The sequence below is a fragment of the Bos mutus genome, chromosome 19 (assembly GCF_027580195.1).
Source record: "Bos mutus isolate GX-2022 chromosome 19, NWIPB_WYAK_1.1, whole genome shotgun sequence".
Classification (NCBI taxonomy): Eukaryota; Metazoa; Chordata; class Mammalia; order Artiodactyla; family Bovidae; genus Bos; species Bos mutus.
In genome coordinates this window covers 38,536,108-38,553,766 of record NC_091635.1, presented here as the reverse complement: position 1 = coordinate 38,553,766, position 17,659 = coordinate 38,536,108, and the positions used below count along the sequence as shown (strand labels likewise).

The following is a 17,659-nucleotide window of genomic DNA, read 5'->3' as shown; positions in this document are numbered from 1 at the left end:
ACCATATGCTTCTGTTAATCTGCTGTTTAAAGACAGTTACATCTTGGGAAGTCTTTCCTTGGCTGCTTAGATGTCTGAGCTCTGCTTGTCGAGTAGAATTGGGTATTCCTTCATCATTCCCTTAATACTCTACATATAAATTCATGTCAGGCTCCTGAATTTTTTTTTCTATTTTTGGTACTTATATTTACTTTTTAACTTGTCTGTTGCCTGCTCTCAGGCTGAGACGGGACTCTGATCTGTGGCAGTCACTACCACGATTAGATATATGGTGGATACTTAATAAATGTGGTTTTAGAGGTTTATTTAATAATCGTTTTTCTCTATAGAGAAAAGATCAATTTATGCTTGAAGATGTGATGATTCTAAGACAGTTATCCTTTGTTACTTGCTCGGTTAGTCAGTATAGCGCCAGACTGACCTGCCAAGTGCAAATGTGAACTGAGAAAGGAATGATGTGATGCTAACCAATTTTCTGTTCACTTGACAGGTGTGGGATTATGAGACTGGAGATTTTGAACGAACTCTTAAGGGGCATACAGACTCTGTACAGGATATTTCATTCGACCACAGTGGCAAGCTTCTGGCTTCATGTTCTGCAGATATGACCATTAAGCTATGGGATTTTCAGGGCTTTGAATGCATCAGAACCATGCATGGTAAGCGGTAGAGGATAGCATTTGATATTGGTTTCTAACAGTATTGCAGAGGGGAGAAGGATAATGTTTTCTAACAGTGTGCAGGTTCCCTTCATTCAGTCCTTACTGTGTCAGTGGAGGAGCATATGATATAGATAATCCATGGATAGTCATGGTCATTGAGAGTTGTCTCTGTTTCGAGGTTTTAAGTATCTCTTTGTGCTTGCGTGCTCAGTCGCTTTAGTTGTATCCGAGTCTTTGCAACCCTGTGGACTGGAACCCACCAGGCTTCTCTGTCCATGGGATTCTCCAGGCAAAAATACTGGAATAGGTTGCCATTTCCTTCTCTAGGGGCTCTTCCCGACCCAGGGTTTGAATCTGCGTCTCTTGTGTCTTCTGCATGGCAGGTGGATTCTTTACCACTGAGCCACTTGGGAAGTGTCTCTTAGTGGTTATAAAATACTTATTTTCACAAATATTTTTGGATGAGAAAAACTGCTAGGGCATCTATCCGTTCTTCAGAAAAAGAGAAAATGAAGTTACTGAGGTTTTTTTCTTTCTGTTTTTCATTTTTCTCATTTGGGAAACTGAAGTTAGAGAGTAGATACAGTAAAAGCTGGAACCCAGGTTCCCTTGCTCACTTTTTAATATCCCACATACACTGTAGTCTCATTGTTATCTTTTCCTTGTCCTAGAGACTTTTTTCTGAAGCAGTTTGGCTTTCTGGAAAGAGCATGGGCTTTGAAATCAGATACCTGGATTCCGAGTCCTACTTGTTTACTTACGGCATTAGGAAATTTTAACCTCTTTAATCTGTAAGGTTAATAAAACTTAAGTATTAAAAATTGAAGCCATAAGGCTTGTGAGGATAAAATGAGGTTGTATGCTTGAATCATCTGGTTTGGTACCTGGTACATAGGAGGTGGTCACTAAATAAGGATTTTTGTTTTTTAAAACATGATGAAATATGGATGTTTGGATTTTATATAAGGATTTTATATTAACTGTGTTAATAATAAACTATTTTTAAATACATTATCCAGTGATGTTAGCACATGAGAAAGCTATGCAATCACCTAGATGGTGTAATTTGAATAGTATGCCCCCCCTCCCCAATTTAAGTGCATTAGGGAAGTTTACCAGTTAAAGGAGTTTTATTGAATCCTTTTGTAAAATCTATTTGTTTTGTGAGGTAGCCTGTGTCTTATTGCTCTGACTTAAAGAGTTCTTTCCAATCGTTGTATATTCCTTTAAATGATGTGATACTTAAGAGAATATTCTGGGGCTTTTTTTTTGCCATAGGATAGCTGACTAGCATTTTGAATGATGTATTTTATTTTATTTTTTGCTCCTGTGCACATCAACACAAAAAGCTTTCAACAGCTAGTTTCTACATAGAGCCTAATGCCCATTTTTCTTATCCATTCTGTTCATCTCTGTAAATCTTATTTCTATTTTATATCTTAGAATAGCAACCATGGAAATTTTTTTTTTGTTTTGCTTTTTAGTGCTCAAAAACATCCGGTGTATTAATATATTCAAATGCTGATGGTACCGATTACCTATGATTTTAACACATTATTGGCTGGGGGGTATTTGCAGAAATGAACACCGTATGGTGTTAATAGGTCTCCAGTTAATAATATGTTAAAACAAACAAACAAAAAAAGGTTAAAACAGTTGTGCAGGTTGAAATGTAAATTGAGCTGGCTACTTATTTCATTGTGAATTGTTTTATTAGTTACTAATTCCTTAACAGTCCATTACATTTTTGTGTAAATCCAAGTTTCTTATCAAATTTATATGAACTCCATTGTATTTAAAGTAGCTGTGATACTTGAAATCCCGTGATGAAATCTCATGGTAAATTAAGGTTTAATTGCTCTTGGTGATATATTGTTTAATATATTAACTGTGTTTTGTGTTTTAGGCCATGACCACAATGTTTCTTCAGTAGCCATCATGCCCAATGGAGATCATATAGTGTCTGCCTCAAGGGATAAAACTATAAAAATGTGGGAAGTGCAAACTGGGTAAGTAGATTCAGTTGAAAAGGCATCAGTTTAAAGAAATAATATTCAACAAAAAATCCAAAACTATGTTCTGACTGTTCTCCTAAATTTGGCTGTAACCCAGAATGATTACCATGACAGTTACATTTTAAAACTTAAGTTTTAATCTTTAAATGTCTACCCAAAAGGAACAGAGAAATTACAGAAGAAACTCTATATCCTTGAGAGCCATTTTCTATGTAATGGCTTATTTTCTCTGTGGTCTTCTTTTAGGTGATCTCTCTGAGTTGAATTAAAATGTAAATAACATTTGTGCAGGTATGCCCCATTAGGCTTAATTTGGTTGTGCTTAGAATTACATGACTGTTATAATAAAACCTTAACCTACTGGTTTTGTCCAGATTAGTAAAGAGCATGCCTTTTCCCCAACATGGCTAGAAATATTTTTGTTAGGTTTACTGTGTGTGCTTAGTTAAAAGATTATATTTCTCTCTATTTTTTTCCTTCTAGATTTTGATAGCTCTTTAATGATATTTCCATCAGCTTATTTTAACTGATGTTTGACTTTCCAGCCTGTCTCCCTCTTTTATTAACCAGGAATGTATGTGTATTCTGTTGACTTGCATATGATGCCAGTTCTCTTCGTTCCAGTGCATAGCTAGTTTTGTATTGCTTCTGGGAAGGGCCCCAATGATTGCCCTTCACAGTGTAAATTATTATGTATTTTTACAGCTACTGTGTGAAGACATTCACAGGACACAGAGAATGGGTACGTATGGTGCGGCCAAATCAAGACGGCACTCTGATAGCCAGCTGTTCCAATGACCAGACTGTGCGTGTATGGGTCGTAGCAACAAAGGAATGCAAGGCTGAGCTTCGAGAACATGAGCATGTGGTAGAATGCATTTCCTGGGCTCCTGAAAGCTCATATTCTTCCATCTCTGAAGCAACAGGATCTGAGGTACTATATGATTTGTGTTATTTCATGATTTTGTGGCTGTTATTATTTGAGAACCTTAAATGACCTTCCCCGAAATCTGTTTCATGCCATTAATGCGTTATAAAATCTGCATCCAGAATTCTGAGTCTTGAAATTCTTTCCAACTTGCAGATAGATGTGTTTATATTTTTTAACCAGTGGTTATTGTTGCTGTCAGTTGACCTGTGATGTGTGCTAGGGTTAGGGTAAGTGAAGTGGTCATTTAAATTAATCAGAAATTAATTATAATTGTCCCTGTTTTAAGAGTATACCAATACAAAACAAAACTTATGGGAGAAGTCATCTTCTAGGAGAATAGCTTTTCTCAGGACTTCGGTGGTGGTCCAGTGGTTAAAAGACGCAGTTTCCTCATCAGGGAACTGAGATCCCACATGCCATGTGGCATGGCCAAAAAATAAAAAGAATAGCATTTGTTTTAAATGAAGAATATTTCATATGGAGGTCTCTGATACTCTTGATCATTTGTGCTCCTCATGATTTCATTCTTTGTAATTAATACTTTTAAAATTACAGAATAATTATTTCTGTAATATACTGTTCTATGAGCCAAAATTCTTTTTCATAGCAATGTTCCTATTGTGGGGTGTTTTTTTTTTTTTTAAATAAATGAAAACTCTCTCACCCTCACCTACCCACACCAGTTATTTTTCAAAATGAAGCTTTTTTGGTAATCTCTTCCTAGTTGGCTGGCTAGTTAAGTTTTCAGGTTTGTTGTTGTTTTTTTTTACTGCCACCTGGTGGTGGTTACTTACCACGTCATAGATTCATCGCGGCTGGGGTAGGAACAGTCGTATCCAACTCTTTGTGACCTTGGATGAGTAAGTCCTGGATATCTAATGTACAGCATGGTGACTGTAGTTAACAGTACCTTATTGTATACTTGAAATTTGCTGAGAGGGAGGGTACATAACACACACAAATGTGGTAATGTGAGGTGATGATTGTGTTAATTAGCTTAATTGTAGTAATCATTTGTATCATAGCTCAGAACATAAGTGGTATGCCTAAAATACATATCGTTTTTATTTGTCAAAAAATGAGCGTTTTTACAAAATTAGAAATACAGATCATTGTTGTGTAGTTGTCATTTAAGTCACTAACTTCTTGCCCAGGAAATTTCATTTTTGTATGTTTTCTGTAGACTAAAAAAAGTGGCAAACCTGGGCCATTCTTACTGTCCGGATCCAGGGACAAGACTATCAAGATGTGGGATGTCAGTACTGGCATGTGCCTTATGACCCTGGTGAGTTGGCATAATTTCACTGTTGCTTTCGCATTTTTACTCTGAATATCTTTTAGGGTCAGATGCCTTGTGATTTCCTAGTAAATCTGAATTATTTGAAGTTCTAAAATAACTTCTTTATAAAGATACTTTTTGGTTAAGAGCATGGTTACAGTGATATGGAGGTTATTTCTATAGACTATTACATTATACAGTGGATCTACAAAGCCAGTCAGTGCTAGGAGGGAGATTCTAGCCATTGTATCTCTAAAATTATGTACTATCTCCTATGAAATACGTGGAAAACAAATTTACAGACTCATTTTATATTTTTTGAAACTGTGCTTCTTGATCTCATTATATTTACTTTTAATGAATCCTTTTAACTTACTATCTATCCTCATGTTCCAGTTTTATTTGGTTATTTTAAGCATTCAGAAATAAACAGTATTAGCTCTATGACTTGGAAATCTGTATTTCATTTAGGAGCCTATTTCATCTAGATTTTAATATGAAGATATATAAATTATAAGAAGATACTATGGACTTTCTTGTTTGCCTTCAGGAGTTCTAAGGGGGCCCATGGACATTAATCCAGTGGCAGCTTTTATAATTTGGCATGCATGTTTGTTTAGAGGTTCTTCAAGTGTTAATCATATCTTGAAGCGACTGTCTGTCTGTGGGATATGGTAGACACGTATGGAAGTATTATCAGGAACTGACTGGCATTCTTAGAATGCTAGATTTCTAATAAAAAAAATAGATACGTAGTATATTTTAAAAAGAAGAAGAAGAACTGATTTAAAAATTAAACTTTCCTCTTAGTATTCTGAGCTGAGTTCAAATATACTATCTTGCTGTTTGAAAACATGATCTACATTTAAAAATCAGAAAGCATGTGCTCTCTTCTTCTGGAACAACACAGGTCACCATTAATTTCCCTGGAGGTTTCTGCCTCCTGTTTTTCAACTGAAAGAGGATTCTTTTTTTCTGCTTTATTTTGGTGTGGCTCCAAGAAACGTGGTTTGACTTGTATTGAATCTTCTGCAACTCTAGTGATTGGTGGGTGGCTATTAGAGATCACTCTAATATAACAAAGTGTTTTAAATAAGAGCAAAGAAGGAAAAGTAAACCAAGGCCAAAGATGTATCACCTTGGTCATCTTTTTTTTTTTTAACTTAGCTCTTTTGGGGGGTTCTTTTACAAAAGCAGTATAGTTTATTTACATTGTAGAAAATTTGAGAAATAAACAGAAAAAGGAAAGAAAAAAGAAGAAAATCACCCTCAGATCACTTTACCATACCTGCTAATAACTACCAACTATATTAGAGTAGAGCTGTCCATTAGAGCTGTGTGTGTTGGTGTTCTGCGTCTCCACTGTCCAGCATGGTAGCAACTAGCTGCTAACAGTTATTGAGCATTTGAAATGTGGCTAGTGAGACTGAAAAACTGAATTGTTTAATTTAATGCTAGTTTATGTTGAAATAGCCATACACGGTTAATGGCTATCCTGTTGGACTGGACTATTCTAAACTCTTTTCTTAAATTACTATGAGGATGCATGTGGTAGTTTTTTAAAAACATGTGAACATGGTATACTATACATACTGCTTTGCAGTAGACTTTTAACTTAGAAGGTATGTGGCATTTGCTCATGTCGTTAGATATACTCAGTGCATACAGTGCTTTGTTGAACATTTTTGTTAACTAATTAGTCACCTTACACATTCTTAATTATTTCTTAGGATAAATTGTAAGAAATGGAACTGCTTGCTGGACAGGGGATATAGGTAGATGAATGGATGAATAAAGATATGCAGTAAATACCTACATATTCTTCATCTAGAGTTGCCCGTTGTCAACATTTTCTTTTCTCCACGTGTGTATTGTAGATTTTGCTGTATAGTTTGAAAGTTACCATGTAGATTTTGCTGTATAGTTTGAAAGACACCATGACACTTGACCCCAAATATTTTAATGTGCATTTCCTAAAGGGTATTTTATAAAACCTTAATAAAGTTGTCACACTAAAGAAATTTAATACATTATATATTTAAATTTTCTCTAGTTACCCTAGTAGTGTCCTTTATAACTATTTCAGCCACTCTCCAGGAGCTAGTTAAGTATTATATGTGTTGCATTTACTGGTCATATCTTGTTAGTTTCCAGGTTACTTTAATCTAGAAGGATTCTCTAGACTTTTTTCTCCTTTTGCCTTTTGGCATTGACGTTGCTAGTGCATGTAGTTTCAATCCACTTTGAGTAATGCCTTAACCTATTTTCATAGATGCTGTTTAAACTATTTATCTCTTTATTAAGTCGTACACCTTTTTGTTTTTAAGGTGGGTCATGATAACTGGGTACGTGGAGTTCTGTTCCATTCTGGGGGGAAGTTTATTTTGAGTTGCGCTGATGACAAGACCCTGCGCGTGTGGGATTACAAGAACAAGCGATGCATGAAGACCCTCAATGCGCATGAACACTTTGTTACCTCCTTGGGTATGTACGAGTTACGTGGTTTCTGAGCAGTTAGGTTTTGGAGTGGCAGACCTAACAGTTGAATCTGACCCTATGGATGTTTCCAGGTAAGAAACGAAGATGGGCTTTCAGGGCAGAGTAGAGAAGACAGGTTAAAAAACCATATGGAGTTCTACTGTTTGTTTGAAATTCTCCTTTCCTTAACTCTCTCCATCATCAGCCTTATAATAAAACAGTTACTTTCTCCATTGCACAACACTGGTTTTGGAAACTAGAATTATGAAGAGGATGCTTATTGACCACTCTGATGGGTAATTTTTCTTCCCTACTAGTTTGTAAGTTTCTCAAAGGAAACGTTAACCTTTTTCCTCTGGCACGTATGTACTACCATGTACCGGGAACTCAGAGAATTGTATTTACACTTAATAAACATCCTCAATATCATCTGGACCTGAATTTAGAATTTAAGATAGTAAATATAATATATTAGAGTATTATGGATCTAATAATGACGATGGAGCAGTAGAATAGGGCTAATGTTTAAACCTTACAGAATTGTTGGGAGGATTAAACATGAATATAAAGCATTAGTACTAAGCCTTGAGCATAGTAAGCGTTCAGTAAATGGCTGCGTTGAGGCTGTCCCTGCTGTTAGAATTCAGTGTTTTTTCAACCTCAGTTGGAAAGAGGATAGTGGAGGGGGGGTATTTTTTTTTTTAGAGATTTAATATAAGATTTCATTGTTTCAGTTTCCCTTACCTAGTTGGTAAGCTTGTGATACATCTGCTTGGGGTGGATGTGTGGCTGAATAGAGGAAAAAATGGGTATTCCTCTCATTTGAACGTGTTATTTTGTGCCTTATTAAACATTGTTTGTGGCTCAGTCTGATTTTAAAGTGAGCCTTTTCTTTTTTTTTTTTCAGATTTCCATAAGACGGCCCCATATGTGGTTACTGGCAGTGTAGATCAAACAGTAAAGGTGTGGGAGTGTCGTTGATTGAGTCTCATTTGGCCCCTCCTCCCTTTTTTCCTCTGGATGCACTCTGATGATACCATGGTTACCCCATCGAGCTCTGTTTAAATAAATATTGTCCTTTCATGTAAATTATTCTGGATGTAGATTGAGCTTATTAAATGTTACACACAAAGTATTCATGCATGGTGAATCCAAATTGTATACTGTAAATTTACATACGTTGTCTAGAAGTACCATAGGGTTTAAAAACCTGGGCTGGCATTGGTCACACCAGGCCTAAGAAGGCAGAAGTTGAATAAATTGAACTAGGGCACTAAACTGAATAGTTGACAGTGTCATTTTATGTTGGATTATTGATTCCTGTTTTTCTTTCTGCTGTCTGTTGGTGCCTGACTTGATGGCCTCATTTGGGGGAAAGTGGTGGTTATTAGGGCTTTTTCTGAAATGTGTATCTATGTAACATCACTTAAGTGTGCTTAATAAATCTTCTTTAAGGATGTTAGATAATAAGGCTACAATTCAAAATCTTCTGAACCATCTATGTAATTAATGGGGATTACATATTGGAATTTTTGTCATGACACATTTGCCAAATCAATGGGATACATTTGTTTTGGCAGCCTATCAAGCAAAGGCTAGTGGTATCTTTATGTAAGAAAATGACTGTAAATCTGAAATAAGAAAAATCTCAGCAACTAATAACAAATCATTTATTTCATTTGGGTCTTACTGCTTTGTAAACAGGTTAAAAAACACTGTAATACTCTAAGCTTCTCTTTTCCACACTAGACACACTTCTAGTTGTATTCTCCATACTATTAGACTGTATAGTGATGTGATTCCCAAGTAGATTTTAATCTTCCCATTGAGTGTGTCATGGTACAAATCACTATTTGTTTTTGATGTTTTTTAGGGATGTGCAATGTGCATAACATAATGACAAAGAAATTTTGAAAAGGTTATGTTTGCCCATTTTAAGGGAGTGGGAGAAATAACAGCAGTTTGTTCTTCAACATGAATCTGATATCGATTTGAACTGTGTTTTACAAGTTTATTAAAAAAGACAGGGTTTAATGGAGCGTGCATAAAAATGTACTGTGTTTTCACCTTTTGTTTATATATAAATGTTTATGAGTATACAGGCCTATCTATAAGTGGATAAGTCTGTATATGTATATATATCACACACACATACAACCTCCATGTCCTTGGGTCCTGGGTTTTTGAAGAAGTGCTAAAACATAAATAGAATAAATCTTGCTGTGGAAATACCATGCTTTAGAACAAATCCTTTTTGATCCTAACGCTTCTGAAAACTAGGTCTGACTCTGGGAATTTTTCCCAGCTAAAGAAAATCACTTCCGTTATCACCCCCACCCCCAATTTGGCTGTTGAGCATTTTACACATCCCTGATATGTTGTATATTGTGATCCAAAGTTACTACAAGTAGGTTTAAGAGAATTTTTATCTGTGACTTTGGAAACAATATTCCATTGCAAATTAATAAATAATCCCACTGCTTAGCTAACCAACATTTTTTTTTAAGAAGGTCATTTGAAAAATTAATAGAACAATGAAATAACAAAGTTTAACAAAGAAATTTATCTTGGATTGCATTTATCCATTTGTGTAATACATGATTTTTTTTTATATTCTTTTTAGTATTCAGTGGAAATTTTGTTCCTGAAAAAGACAAAGGGTTAGAGTTAATGTGCTGTAGATACACACACAGAGAATAGGCCATATATTTACTAGAAGCAGCTTTATGTCTAGCTTGTGTCTTTTTGTTTGTTGGCTTGTTTGTTTTTAATAATTCCTGAGAGATGTCTCTGGAAGGAAAAGTGTTTTGAAAACTAATGACTATTTTTGAGGACAAAAATGACAACTTAAGCTAATTTCTTAAATACAGTAGGATAACTTTCAGGACAATATTGCCTCACAACCCTGCTCACATTGAGAAGTCTTTTTTTCGTTTCCCCTTAGCTGTTCTGACTGGATTTTTCTACAGAAGCTATGGAAGATTATCTTTGTTCTCGTTTGCTGCTATTTCCTGTCCTACTTTAAGAAATATAAATACATAGAAATGGTGCATCTTTAACATTTGTTTGTACATGTATAAATGTCTTGTATTTTAATTCGTTTTTAGCATGTAGCAACACGAATTGTTCAAGGGTAAGCCACAACATCTAAAAATCACTCCTAGATACGAACAATAAAGGAAAAAAAAATGGTACCGATTTAGGAGGAAACAAAGCCGCTGTCGCTGGGTTTTCTGTGCAGCCTGCAGTGACTTCCGACACACGAGGAGAAGCTGTCACTGTAAACCAAGTCATCCTTGTTGGGAGAGCGCCACAGCCTGCTGCTTAGTTGAGTTACCAGACATCCTCCACTTCCGAAGCAGCGAACGTCGAATCTCAGGGATGGTCCTCAACTGGATCCAAGTGTAACGAGCCCTGTTTGAATAATGAGGGAGGGGGAGAGTGATCCATCCACAATCCGGAAGCAGATTTGCAGAGGTTTCCTGCACTGTTGTTTGACACTGCCCTGTTGATGCCCTTTCTTCCTGTTTCCTGTGTTTTCTCTGTCTGCTGTCTAACCCTGTGCCTTGCCTGGGATAAGTACAATGATGAGGTTACTGGTTTGGATTGTAAGTAGAGGAATTTATTAATTGGTTTAGAGGTTCACTGCTGCTTTGTCACTTTCTCAATCAAATTGGCCACTTATTTAAGAAATAAAAAGCTGGTAGAACTGCATCCTCCAATGATGATTGACCTTTTGTGTGTGTGAAAAACAGACATTCCAGTGCCACCCTGACATAACGTGCCCAAGACGTGCTGGCCGCACCCCTGACCGTGCGAGCCACAGAAGCTGGTTTTAGACATGGCTTGGGGAATAGTTGCTTTTTGACATGGCATCTTGCACTTTAGTAGGAGACTGAGACTGTCCTGTTTTGTCCATTGTGGTGTGACCTGTTGTGTGCCCAGAGCACTGCCGTAGAACTCACTAGTGTTAGCACGTCGTCCGGGCGGTGGGCACTCGCTGTAGTCTCCGGAAGCTTCAGCTCTAGGTCACCAAGCCCAGTCTCCTTACTGTCAGTGCCCTGCTCTCCTGTTTGCCTCTTTCTGTTTCTATGTGAACTTCCAGATAATATCACTCGTTAAATAGTTTTTTTTTTTAATTTATTTAAAGAAAAACTATTTAGAAGAATATTTCGTTTTGTTGACAGTGGTGGCTTGATAATCCTTAAGCAACTGAAAATAAAATTGTCGAAGGAAACGGCACTGAAAAGATAGTTTATTCTCTGTCCAGCTGTATATAAGTCCAGTGTGTTAACTAATCTAGATGATGCAAAGAAGAATCACCTGGTAAGAGAAGCAACATGTACAAAATCGGTGAAAAAGGTTTCAGTTTTTTCCAGTGGGGTGGGGGGAGGGCAAGCTGGATTTACAAGTCACTACTGGACTGAACTGGCCTTTTAATCTTTCCACTCTATCATGTAAGTAGCTGCTTTCTTGTCCTGCCTATCCTCCAGGCGTCCCTAAAGCTCACTCTGAAGATGGTAGAAACAAACACACAATCTTCGAGTTTAGAAGTTGATCCTGACACTGACATGAAGGCGAACGTTGATTTCATGCGAACGAACAGTTACAGAGGTGGTGATTGGAGAAAACCGTTCCCCAGATTGTAAGAGTTAACTGAAGATATTGACACAATTAAAAAAAAAAAATCAGTAAAGGAATGTATATAATATTGCTCTTGTGTTTTACAGTAAGATTTGTTGCTCTCAGACTGTGTAAAACAGGATTTATTCATGTTTTCTGCATATTAAAAAAATCTTATTGTACCAATTGGTAAACTATTAAATGCCTATAAAACTAGATGTGATTTTTATTTTTCCGGTCTTTTTGTGCACAGATTAAAAACCTTTTAAATTGAGTCCTAATAGGAAGCAGGGTTGTGTTCAGCACCAGTCATAGGGAGAGTAAGAAGCAAGTTGCTGGCAGGGCAGCAGGGCCTTACTTTAAGGACAGAGCCAGCACTGCCTTTGCTGTCTGCTTCCTTCACCTGATTTGTGGGAGGGAGCTAGGAGTACAGCTGCAGCGGCTCGCACAACCCACTGGGTCGAGCAGTTTTCTGAGGTTCTGCCCTTCCCTCCAGCAGCTATCTCTGATAGTGGCTACAGCTGAGGCCAGGAAGGACACTTTAAAACCCCCTTGCAAGGATTTGGTCCTGGAGTGGCGGTCAGGGCCCCCGGGGAGAAGTGACTCTACTGCCTTTTGTCTTGCTAATGAGTGAGCCTTTTTATTCTGCCCAGTGGTCTTGGATTCTTGGAGATAGTTAAATGCTCTTTGTGACCCCGTGGACTGAAGCACACCAGGCTTCCCTGTCCTTCACCATCTCCTGGAGTTTGTTCAAACTCCTGTCCGTTGAGTGGGTGATGCCATCCAGCCATTTCATCCTCTGTCACCCCCTTCTGCCCTCAATCTTTCCCAGCATGAGGGTCTATTCTAATACTGTTTTAAGTTTGGTCAAAATGTACCAAGAATCCCAACCCTTTTCCCCAGATGCCCCATGGCTTTCTTTGTGCTGTCTTTTCATCCCTGTGCTGCTGCCCAGCTAGCATCCATAGCGTCTTTCAGGCCCCTGTGAGGTCTCAGCAAAGGACAAGTTGGTGACAGCTTACAGCCCAGCTGTCATCCTGCCTGTTAGGAAAGTGGCCTCTCTACCCCTGCCCCTCCAAATGAGAGGCTGGGCCAAGAGCACCAAGAACTTTGCTTGAAGATAAGAGTTTGCTGGGTTTTGCAGCTTTTCCATTTCCTCACAGGGCTCTTTTCCCCTAGTCTGAGATTCAGATGATGAGCCTCACCACATTCCCTCAGGCTGGAGTTCCAGCTTGAGTGTCACTATGCTGAAGCACACTTAGCTGTTCAAAACCCACACCCCCCAAGCTTAACAAGACTGATGGTGGCGTGTGTTCCTGAGGTAGGATGAGGTCAGGAAGACTTGCTGGAGAGCTGGTGCTGTATCCCGGGTGTGGCAGCTCTGTCCCTCTTAGTCTGGTGAACCTTGTCTCGCTAGTAGACGGGCAGTTCTCCACTGCTGAGGAAAGTGACTCTGCGCTCCCCATTCCAGTGTCACCTGGGGCCTCATCAAAAATGCAAGTTCTCAGGCACCAGCTTAGACCTACTATATCCGACACAGTGCATGGGTACATGCTTCATCGCTTCAGTCGTGTGACTGTGACCCTCTAGACAGGTGTGGTGGGGGGGTGTGTGTGTGCTCAGTTGTGTCCAACTCTTTGCAACCCCATGGACTGTATAGCCTGCCAGGGTCCTCTGTCCATGGGATTTTCCAAGCAAGAATAATGGAGTGGGCTGCCATATCCTTCTCCAGGGGATCTTCCCAATCCAGGGATTGAACTCGTGTCTCTTGTATCTCCTGCATTGGCAGGCAGATTCTTTACACTGTGCCACCTGGGAAGCCGATGGACAGGTGAGATCCAGCAAATCTATTGTAACAAACCATCCAGATGATTCTGATTCTGCTAAGTTTGAGAACCACTGATCTAAATGGCTGAACTAAGTTTTCATTGAAGAAAACATTTAGACAAAGTCACTGGTCCATGGGCCCTCCAGCTGGGGTTTGAACTCAGACCTCTTTTTCACTGACAGTTTGACACATGGGTTTGTTCCTTTGTATTTTTTTTCTTCCCATTCCCGTCTCCAGTTTATTATTTCTTATGTAAACACATGGGATAGTTAACATTCAAGGAAAAAGGGCAAGGATTTTCTCTTACACCAAAGTAAAGAACTGCCTTTCCAAGATCTTTTATACATAAATCCAGTAAATGAAGGGGCTGAATGGAAACACTTCATTTTTTCCTCACCATATCAGAAACATAACTAAAAGTGAATTTTTGACTGAATAAGTTCAACACTTAGCCATACTCACATTTAAAGACTGCATTTTCCTGAAACTGTTTAGACACATCATGCAGACAACTCATAGGAATGTTTTGAGATCACTCTTAACTAAAAATAAAAACCGTCACTTTCTCAAAACACTTTGTCATCATCCCCACTTGGTCACCAGTCCTCTGAAGTGACGATACCCAAAATTTGAATGCCTGTCAGGTGTCAACATGTCTCAACACACCCTCTTCCTCACATAGACCCCCTGCTGGTGGATATTAGCACATTTTTACCTACAAGAAAACAGGATGACTTACGGTGAGGCCATACACGTGCCAAGGGTATGGAGCTAATTAGAGAGTGAACTAGGACTTGAACCCAAATGCACTAGCTCTTTTCCCTTAACCGGTTCTGCTTATATTAAGCATAAGCATCTAATTAAGTGTAAGGAGGGCCTTCTGACATCTTTCAAACAAACATTCTTTAACCTTTTAGTAATATAGGAAAGACCCTCATCCCACCCACCCCTGAGGCCCTCTGTCACCATACAGCCAACCCCACTGTGGAGTGACCATTAGGAATGGGGTAGGTAGAGGCTGGGAATGGGTAAGAACTCGCCCACGCTGGCAACACAGAAAGGCTCGCTCCTCAGTCATTCTATCCAAAAGGACTATTATTGGGGTAATTGCGCCCTGAATGGCCTGCATCTTAGTGAGTTCTTTAATCAATGGATTTGCCTGTTTAATGCAGTTGTTTCCATTTGAGGAGGCCCCTGGTCCTCTATAAGGTATCCTGGTCATGCATGCCTTGATTGCTAGTGTTGACACTGGAAGTAGGGACCAGAAAATACTCAGGCCACATCAGGATACCTTATTCTCACCTTTAGGATATGTAGGAATTACTCAACTAAGTCTACCAGTTCTCACAATATTCATATTTAAAATGAATATGATGCCACTGACGGGCTTAGTTTCCAAAATTTACAAACAGTTCATACAACTCACATAAAAACCAAACAACCCAATCAAAACAGGGGCATAAGAACTAAACAGACATCTTCCCACATACAGATAGCCAACAAGCATATGAAAAGATACTCAACAAAGCTACTAGAAATGCAAATCAAAACTATAATCACTTCACACCCGTCAAAAGGCTATCATTAAAAAGATTACCGGGACTTAGTGGTGGTACAATGGTTAAGAATCCGCCTTGCAACACAGGGGAGGCTGGTTCGATCCCTAGAAGGGGAACTAATATCCCACATACCGTGGGGCTACTAAGCCACAACTAGAAGGTCTGTGTGCCACAATGAAAGATCCCATGTGACACAGTGAAGATCCTGTGCACTGCAACTAAGACCTGATGCAGCCAAGTAAATTTAAAAAATTAAAATAATAAATGTTGGAGAGGGTGTGGAGAAAAGGAAAAACCCCCATACTATTGGTGGGAATGTAAATTGGTGCAGCTAGCATGGAAAACAGCAGGGTGGTTCCTTAAAAAGGTAAAACAGTTGCCACATAATCCAGCAAATACCATGTATCTCTTTCGTGTGGAATCTAAAATACAACACAAATGAACTTATCTACAAAACAGAAACTGACTCAGACACAGAAAACAAAGGTTGCCAAAGGGAAAGGGGGGTGGGAGAGGAATAAACCAAGAGCTTGGGATCAGCAGATACAAACTACCATAAATAAAATACATAAACAACAAGGTCCTATTGGCATCTTCTCGACCCAGCAATGGAACCCAGGTATCCTGCATTGCCAGCATATTCAGAGCCACCAGGGAAGCCCCCATTGTGTAGCACAGGGAACTATATATTTGATATCCTTAATAAACCATAAGGGAAAAGAATATGAAAAAATAATACATAGATTTATTTATGCATAAGTCACTTTGTTGTACACCAGATAGACAACATTGTATTAATAAGTCAACTACTTCAATTGAAAAAAAACAAACAGGACTTCCTGGTGATCTAGTGGTTAAGACTCCATACGTCCTCTGTAGGAAGCACGGGTTTGATCCCTGCGGGAGTTCTTCATGTAGCCTGGGTGTGGCCAAAAATAACTGAGTTTGGAGGGCAGGAGTGAGTAGAGGCAGATGATAGAACTTAATAACAATTCTTTTAAAACTATTTTTTAAGTTGCAAAAGTTAACACCATGTTAAAAGAAATGCAACCAGGGAAGGAAAGGAGAGCAGAAAGTGCAAGGCCAGCCTGGGGGCCACGAGGAGGCGCAGGTGGGCGTGGCTCACACACCTTCAACCTCACCTCCATGAACGGACCTGCATGCCAGTTCTAACCCTTCCTGGATGCCACTGTTCACCCTTGTGTAAAACATCGAACTCTATCGACCAATAGGAGAAAGCGTAGATTTCACACCTCTCTGTCTTTTATAAAACAGCCCCTTGTCATTCAGGTTGTCAAAAGGCACTGGCCATCGCTAATAAGCTTAAGGGATCAACCATGAAAAACGGGTCTCAGGTGACTGGACAACGGTAATTAAACCTGATCCTTTCTCAGCTTTTACAAGGTGATGCCCCCACGTTCACCTGCTGTGAGACATGTGACTAGTGTTCACAGGATAAAGGCTACAAGAATGGGTGCATGTTCAGAACACAACCCGGAGACTGTAAAGGGGTGGGAAGCGGGCGGGAGGGAGCATCGCTACGCAGTGCTTAGGAGGAAATCAGATGGATGTCAGGGACGTTTCTTCTAGTTGGCTCAAGAAAACTAACAGACATCAGGACTGGAATTTTTGTTTCCATAATGTCACACACAAAGCACTCTCCAAGTATTCAAAGAGGCATTCAAGTTCCGCACGAGGCTGCGCGCCTGTCTGCTCAGAACTACGGCTGTAGACACTTCTCAGTTCTCCCCACAACCCTTCCCACCTCTTCACAGGTCCTGCCCCTCAAGCCCACCTAGGTGGGCTCTGCTTCCCCCAGGACATTAGAGCTCAAGGGCCTACATAGGATGGCAAACTTTAGACATCCCTCTACTCCATCCTCTGGGGCAGGGGGGTGGGGTTGGCACCCAGTCCTCCTGACAAGCACAGGGACAAGGGTGATGCCCAGTTACATGTGCAACAGCCTATCCGGGCCTGGGTCCTCACCTGGAAACACCCCTCACCCCAGCCAGCACCACACAGAGTTCTTTAGAGGAGACAGTCTCTGTTTCCTTTCTGATGTTCATCCGTGTGCCCTTGCCATAGGTCTAGTCACCAGCAGACTGGTAAACCCCAGCTGGGCACCTGCGGCTCTGTCCACCCCCTTCCTCCCACTGAAGTGACGTTATAAGGATAACCCTGAATTTGACCTAAAGAGCTTTCAACTCTTTTTACTAGGTACTGCTTCTGGCAACAATCCTCACCATCGAATAAGACTGTACAGAACACACAGGAGAGGCTGGGA

The 17,659-nt window shown here is 39.4% G+C and overlaps 1 protein-coding gene across 3 annotated transcripts in view; it reads left to right on the top strand.

The window, feature by feature from the left end:
- Window positions 1-12,206, top strand: part of PAFAH1B1 (platelet activating factor acetylhydrolase 1b regulatory subunit 1) — a 68,411-nt gene extending 56,205 nt beyond the window's left edge. For 2 of the 3 annotated variants that reach the window (XM_070390228.1, XM_070390229.1), the window contains 6 exons: window positions 491-659; window positions 2,569-2,671; window positions 3,383-3,611; window positions 4,792-4,893; window positions 7,215-7,371; window positions 8,273-12,206. In XM_070390228.1, the coding sequence (XP_070246329.1) occupies window positions 491-659; window positions 2,569-2,671; window positions 3,383-3,611; window positions 4,792-4,893; window positions 7,215-7,371; window positions 8,273-8,346 (834 nt within the window). In that variant the 3' untranslated portion in view covers window positions 8,347-12,206. The remainder of the gene's footprint in view (window positions 1-490; window positions 660-2,568; window positions 2,672-3,382; window positions 3,612-4,791; window positions 4,894-7,214; window positions 7,372-8,272) is intronic. The other variant, XR_011468024.1, reaches the window with a different exon arrangement.
- The last annotated feature ends 5,453 nt before the right edge of the window (window positions 12,207-17,659 follow it).